Source organism: Silurus aristotelis (genome assembly GCF_946808225.1).
Source record: "Silurus aristotelis genome assembly, chromosome: 27".
Taxonomy (NCBI): domain Eukaryota; kingdom Metazoa; phylum Chordata; class Actinopteri; order Siluriformes; family Siluridae; genus Silurus; species Silurus aristotelis.
Window position 1 is genome coordinate 16,957,513 of NC_139600.1, and position 7,500 is coordinate 16,965,012.

The window sequence follows — 7,500 nt, forward strand, 5'->3', positions numbered from 1 at the left end:
TCTATCTCTCTCTCTCTCTCTCTCTCTCTCTCTCTCTCTCTCTCTCTCTCTCTCTGCAGTAAGAAAGAAAAGGCGTGAAAGTGGCCCGATTTTCCCTAAATGTCGGACAAACGTGTAGCAGCAGCAGCAGTAGTAACAGTGGCCTTGGTGTGATGTTGCCCCCTGTTGGCCTGGAGCTCTGCAGCTACTGCATTTTCTTCTTTTTCTCTCTGATTGTAATTCTACTGTAATGTACTCAGTATACACACACACACACACACACACACACACACACACACACACACACACACACACACACACACACCGACGCTTTGGAAGCCTTATGAGTCCATGTAGAGTGTACTGAATTAAATAGGTTAGATGTTGTGAGTGTGTGAGAGACGGAGGTGAAGTTCACAGGAATCTGCCGTGTTTCCATCACACACACGTTTCACCAGCAGGGGTTCTTTACACCACCTTACACACAGGTTGTGTTTTACTACCCTAATAAAGCAATTATTGTGGTTCAAACATGTGTGTGTGTGTGGACATTATAGTCATCAAATCTGGGCATGGCTTTACATATGTTTTCTGTGGACATTTTTTTTGTCCTGCTGAATGTGTCTTTACTATTATTTTTCAACTCTCTTTGTCTCTCTATGTCTTATTTGGGTCTCTTTCCCTCTCTGTCCCTTTGTCTGTGTCTCTTTACATGTACAGTGGGGCAAAAAAGTATTTATTCAGCCACCAGTGGTGCAGGTTCTCCCAGTTAAAAGATGAGAGGCCTGTAATTCTCATCATCGATACACTTCAACTCTGAGAAACAAAATGAGAATAAAAATCCAGAAAATCTCATTGTCTGATTTTTAAAGAATTTATTTGTAAATTATGGTGGAAAATAAGTATCTGGTCAATAACGAAAGTTTATCTCAATACTTTGTTATATTCCGTTTGTTGGCAATGACAGAGATCAAACGTTTTCTGTGAGTCTCCACAAGGTTTCTACACACTGTTGCTGGTAGTTTGGTCCATTCCTCCATGCAGATCTCCTCTAGAGCAGTGATGTTTTGGGGCTGTCACTGGGAAACTATGGGGTAAACTACCTTCTATGGGGTTGAGATCTGGAGACTGGCTAGGCCACTCCAGGACCTTGAAATGCTTCTTACAAAGCCACTTCTTGGTTGCCCGGGTGGTGTGTTTGGGATCATTGTCATGCTGAAAGACCACGTTTCATCTTCAAAGCCCTTGCTTGTTTTCACTCAAAATCTCACGATACATGGCCCCATTCATTCTTTTCTTTACACGGATCAGTCGTCCTGGTCCCTTAGCAGAAAAACAGCTCCAAAGCATGATGTTTCCACCCCCATGCTTTACAGTAGGTCTGGTGTTCTTTGGATGCAACTCAGCATTCTTTCTCCTCCAAACACGACAAGTTGGGTTTTTACCATAAAGTTCTATTTTGGTTTTATCTGACCATATGACATTCTTCCAATCTTCTTCTGGTTCATCCAAATGCGCTCTAGCAAACTTCAGATGGGCTCGGACATGTCCTGGCTTAAGCAGGGGGACACGTCTGGCACTGCAGGATTTGAGTTCCTGGCGGCGTAGTGTGTTACTGATGGTAGCCTTTGTTACTTTGGTCCCAGCTCTCTGCGGGTCATTCACCAGGTCCCCCCCCCCCCCCCCCCCGTGTGGTTCTGGGATTTTTGCTCACCGTTCTTGTGATCATTTTGACCCCACGGGGTGAGATCTTGCGTGGAGCCCCAGCTCGAGGGAGATTATCAGTGGTCTTGTATGGCTTCCATGTTCTAATAATTGCTCCCACAGTTGATTTCTTCACACCTTCACAAGCTGCTTACCTACTGCAGATTCAGTCTTCCAGCCTGGTGCAGGTCTACAGTTTTGTTTCTGGTGTCCTTTGACAGCTCTTTGGTCTTGACCATAGTGGAGTTTGGAGTCTGACTGTTTGAGGTTGTGGACAGGTGACTTTTATACTAATAACGAGTTCAAACAGGTGCCATTAATACAGGAAACAAGTGGAGGACAGAGGAGCCTCTTAAAGAAGTTACACGTCTGTGAGAGACAGAAATCTAAATTTTATGTTGGTGAAAAAATACTTATTTTCTACCATAATTTGCAAATAAATTCTTTAATGTGATTTTCTGTTTTTTTTTTTTTCTCATTTTGTCTCAGAGTTGAAGTGTACAGAAGTGTCTCTTATCTTTTAAGTTGGAGAACCTGCACAATTGGTGGCCGAATAAATACTTATTTGCTCCTCTGTATTTGTCTTTCTCTCCCTCTCTCTCTTTATAATAATTCGATTCAGTTCCTTATGGTTCTAGTCCTAGTCTCCCTATGGTCCGATTCAGGGTTTAGTGTTCCATGTTTCTGTTCCCAAGGGTTCCATGTTCTCAGGATCTTCTCAGCAGTATCTGTTCCCAGTGATCTATGTTCTCTTTTAATCCATCAGGCTTCTATGGTAGAGGATTTTAGGTTTCTAGAGAAATATGTTCCCTAAACTATGGTTCTATGTTTCAAGGTTCTCAGGGTTTGATCTTTCATCTACATATTTAGAGTTCTTTATCCTCTAGATTCTGTGATTAAGTTCTTAAACTCTTGAGGGTACTTTATGCCTTCCATATTTCCAATGTTCTCATCTTAATCTCCCAGTGTTCTGGTTCAGTGTTCCAATGTATTTTAAAAGGGTTCTATGTTCTAAATGTTCTCAGGGCCCTATGTTTTAGGGTTCTGCATTGCAGGCTTCTACATTCTCAGACCTGGACCTTCTCAGCCATATACACTCTTTGGGATCTAACTTCCCTGTGTTCCATGTTTCAATCCTTCATGGTTCTATGTTCCTGAAGGATTCTATCCAGGGTTCTATGTTCTCTTGGTTCTCAGATGGGATCTTCACTTGATGGTGATTTTTAATGGTTTTCTTTGTGTTATATGGAACACAAGTAAAAGTGTACAGTTGATAGATGGTTATATTGCACTCGTTTATTTGATTGACACCATCATTACACCTTCCATATTCACTCAGGTTCTCTGAGATACACAAAGCCAAGCAAACAGAAGACGTGATTATTGCTGAGAAGATTCAGGAAAAGAAAGAAAAACAGTGTGAAGGAATTCATCATGTTTTGTAAAATATTTGACACAAAAACACGGAAATTGCGTTTCTTCTGATGGATTTGTGTTGACCTGAAGTGTCGCTCTGCTGTCAGGGTGAGGAAACATGGTTTTTGGTATGTTCAGGTTCACTGAAGCATCTTCATCATTATTATAATTATTGCCTTTAGATCTTGTTGGCGCCTAAATCAGGAGCTTGTTTGCATTTTTTTAATCTTTACATTGTTACAGACTCATGCATAGATGAAGTAATTATATGTGTATTTGGGACACGTCCACACTTCAGTAGAAAAGAGTAAAAGTAGGCTACACCTCATGCAGCTTCTGTAGCCTCAGGGATGAATCTGTGTTCTGCTTTTAAAGATCAGATATGGCTTTTATTGTGAAACATTCATCCGTCCCAAACGCCGGAGTCCCTCAACTGGATGCTTAGCTAGTGAACATTTCTGTTCTGGTCTGGACCTGTAGCATTTGGGACACAGCCAAAAAAACTATTTACATCGATTCTGTTTGAAGAGGATGGAGGGAGGAGAAAGAGGATGGTGAGAATGATTGGAAAGAAGATACAGAAGAGAACAAAGGTGGAGGAGGAATGGGATGGAATGAAGATACAAAGAAGGAGGAACAAGGCGATGGAGGAGAAGAAGAAGAAGGAAGAGGGTGATGAAAAGGGGGAAAAAAGGTTAGGAGGAGGAGAGGATGGGAAGATAAGGAGAAAGAAGGTGAGTATGATGACGAGGGGAAAGTGGATAATAAAGATGATAGGAAGGATGAGGAGGATGGGGAGGATGAAGAGAAGGATTATGAATCTAGTGAAGGAGGTGGTTTACTGTGTTTAAGCCTGAAGTGCGCCCTCTGCTGTTAGCGGAAGCACAAGTTACAATCTTAAATTACCTAATGCTGAGTTTGTGTGCTGTGGTGTTTTTACGTGTGTGTGTGTGTGTGTGTGTGTGTGTGTGTGTGTTATTTCCTCAGCATGTCCTGCAGTGGTCCTGGTAGATATTTCATCACCGTGTCTATGATGCTCTCCTCCTCTTCATCTTCGTCTCCGCACCCAGATGGTACGGCTTTTTTCGGGCGAGTCAGACTGCCTTCACTTGCCGCGTCCATCGCACCCTGAGCCTCGGCCTCGGCCTCCTCACGCTTCTTTATCCCGTACTGTGTCACACACACACACACACACACACACACACACACACACAAAATCCAGATATTACAACCATACAATCATAACCGCAGCATCCCACACGTTCTCTCAGCTCAGAGTTCCCTGGGTTCTGTGGTTCCTCTGTGCTCATGGTACATTCAATTCTGGTTCTATGTTCCTTGGTTCTTTTTTTCAGAGATTTATATTCCCAGGGTTCTACGTTACTGTGGTTCTATATTTTCTCAGTTTTCTGGGTTTTTCTTATCAGGGTTCTGTGTTTCAGGGTTCGAGGAGATCTATCTTTCCAGAGTTCTATGTATCCATATTTTCTGTGTCCACTGGTTTCTGTTATGTTCTTCTGGTTCTACGTTCCAGGTTTTTATCTCTCTAGGGTTCTGTTCCAGGGTTCTCAGGCGAGACTACTCAGGGTCGTAGGACAGAACGTTCCCTCTGAATGATACACTGCAGTAAGTGCAGGGCTGGGGGTTTGGGGGCGGAGCCAGGCTGTGTGTGATTGGTCAGACAGAGGGGGCGTGTACCTTGTCCCGGATGCCCTGGCGAAGCACCTCCCTCTCGGCCTCCATCTTGGAGTACTTGGCCTTCCTCTCCTCCTCCTGCTGCCTCAGAGCCTCCTGTCTTTCCTCCTCTTTCTCTTTCTCTGCCTCGGGGTCTTTATCCTCCTCTCCCCCCAACATCTTTCCCACATCAGGGGGCCCGCCTTCACACACACACACACACACACACACACACACACACACACACACACACACACACACACACATGCGTTATTAGTGTTTATAACAGCTGCATTTGCTGATACCTAATCATGTGTCCTATATATATATATATATATATATATATATATATATATATACACACACACATACACACCTGTCTGTCTCTCACTCTGTCTCTCACTGTCTCTTATTCTCTCTCTCACTCTCCCTCTCACTCTGTCTCTTATTCTGTCTCTTATTCTGTCTCACTCTGTCTATTATTCTGTGTCTCTCACTGTGTCAGTGTTTCTCTGTCTTTTTCTGTGTCTCACTGTGTCTCAACATGTCTCTCGCTGTATCTCTCTTTGTGTCTCATTCTTTGTCTCTGTATCTCTCTCAATGTTTCTCTTCCTCTGTCTGTATCTTTCTTGTTCTCCCCCATATTTTATCCTGTGTTCTTCTGTCCATCTCACTCCCTCTCTATATCTCTCCATCACATTCTTTCTTTTTCCCTCCCCCCTTTACTTTCTCATCCCTGCTCTTATCCCTCTCTCCCCCCCTCTCTCAGTACTGTAAAGCACGTAGTAATGCAGAGAAACATTGAATCGTTAAGTACAATCACACACACACACACACACACACACACACACACACACACACACACACACACACACACACACACACACACACACACAGGGCAGTGAGTTTTGAGTCAGCACTCTGTGTGTGTGTGTGTGTGTGTGTGTGTGTGTGTGTGTGTGTGTGTGTGTGTGTGTGTGTGTGTGTGTGTTTTAATGAGAAGCTGAGATGCTAATAATAATCATGGCTAAGCGTAGGCTAATATTCTGTCACAGATTCGCAGACTAGTTCATTTCAGCTAAACGACTAAATGAATAGCTAACATTCCTGTCAGGTTAGCACATGCTAGCATTAGCCATGAATGTTAATGAGTATGATTTTCTGTCACAAATCAGATGAAATCAGTCAGGAATTCTGTCACGCTAGTTTAGTTCATCTTTGCTAACAAAAGAAACGGAAGTTCTACAAGTTTCTGAATATTGTTTTAAATTCCTGTCAGCTGAGTAGAATTTAGCGAGCATCTTAGCATTGCTGTGAATGTTATGAACAATTATAAATATCTCTTAAAAACTCATCAGGATCAATTACATAAACAAGCTTGGATTGAAGGATTGAAGATTAACAAGGAAAGTTAGCATTAGCCTAGTATATTCAATGACAAACATTTTATCACATACTTTTTTATGTTATATTCGGAAAAAATAAATCCAGTCAGAATCCTGCCAGGTTCATTCATTTCAGCTAACTGACTAGCACTAGTTCTGGAACACTCAAAATATTTCCTGTCAGGTTAGCACATGTTAGCTAGCAATTAAAGTCAAGATTATGAGCATTTGACATGTACACAGTATTGCTAGAATATGAAATAAAAAGAAAGATTTTAATCTTAAATTTCGTTAAAAATCCAGCAAGGATCAATTACACCAGCTAGCCAGTGTTAAGATTGACGATTATGGATTTTTCAATAGCATCAGGATTGCATATTCAGTTATAAAAAAATTAATTCTGTCAGGTTAGCTCAAATCAGCTAACTGACTAGCACTAGGAAGAAATTTGGAAAGTTTCCTGTTAGGTAAGTACATGCCAGGTAGCAATTAAAGCCTAGATAATTAGCATATGATAGAGTACAAGATTATGTCATTAGCATATAAATGTCAAATCTGAGTTGACTGTGACTTGCTAGAATATGAATTTACATGAAAGATTCTAAGTGTCTTTTAAATGTTGTGTTGAATTTCTGTTCTTTTTTTTAAAATTCTGAATATTACTCAAAAATCCTGTCAGGATCATTTATACAAACTAACTAGCTATCTAGCATTAAGATCGAAGATTATAGATAAGTTATCCTTAGTGTAGTATATTCAATTTTAAACTTTTAATGACATAATTTCCTGTATTTTGTGGGGAACAAAAAAATCCTGTCAGAATTTCCTGTCTGTCAGCACATTAGCTGGCAATTAAAGTCAAAACTATTAGCATTTACAGAGATTCTGCTGACTGCCTATCACTAGGGTAGAAGTACTGAAAATGGTTATGATGTGGGAATCCTGTCAGGCTAGCACGTTAGCGCATGTTAGCGGAGTTTAGCCACCTTGCGCTCAGGCTGTGCTGATGTTGATAGTTGCAGTGTTACAGAAGGACTGCGGCTAAATCCGGGACGACATTAAACACTGCTGCTGCTGCGGCACTTGAGTGCTGACTCAGGCCATTTAACACAACCTCTTCATCACACACACACACTCACACACACACCCACACACACTCTCACACACACTCACACACACTCTGCACCCACCTCCCATCGCTGCTTTCATTACAAAATTCATGGCTCTGCTCTAGTAAAGGCGATCTGTACAGGGTCCCGTGTTAGTGTCCTGCGGAAAGAGATAGAGGGCAAACTCACACTCAAAATAAAAATATTTTTATTTCTGTTTATTTCCTTCCTTC

At 41.7% G+C, this 7,500-nt stretch overlaps 2 protein-coding genes across 5 annotated transcripts in view; one reads left to right on the forward strand and one right to left on the reverse strand.

Annotated features, from left to right (window-relative positions):
* tmod1 (tropomodulin 1) overlaps window positions 1-268 on the forward strand; it is a gene marked incomplete at its 3' end in the record, with an annotated part of 20,286 nt that extends 20,018 nt beyond the window's left edge. For all 4 annotated transcript variants that reach the window (XM_083533126.1, XM_083533124.1, XM_083533128.1 and 1 more), the window contains one exon: window positions 60-268. In XM_083533126.1, the coding sequence (XP_083389252.1) occupies window positions 60-78 (19 nt within the window). The remainder of the gene's footprint in view (window positions 1-59) is intronic.
* Window positions 269-2,959: 2,691 nt separating this feature from the next.
* The window catches only part of cplx2a (complexin 2a), a 7,434-nt gene continuing 2,893 nt past the window's right edge, over window positions 2,960-7,500 (reverse strand). The window contains exons 2-4 of the mRNA XM_083532433.1: window positions 7,349-7,427; window positions 4,798-4,976; window positions 2,960-4,269 (exon numbers count right to left, since the gene is read on the reverse strand). Coding sequence (XP_083388559.1) covers window positions 4,075-4,269; window positions 4,798-4,976; window positions 7,349-7,379 — 405 coding nt within the window. The 5' untranslated portion in view covers window positions 7,380-7,427 and the 3' untranslated portion in view covers window positions 2,960-4,074. The remainder of the gene's footprint in view (window positions 4,270-4,797; window positions 4,977-7,348; window positions 7,428-7,500) is intronic.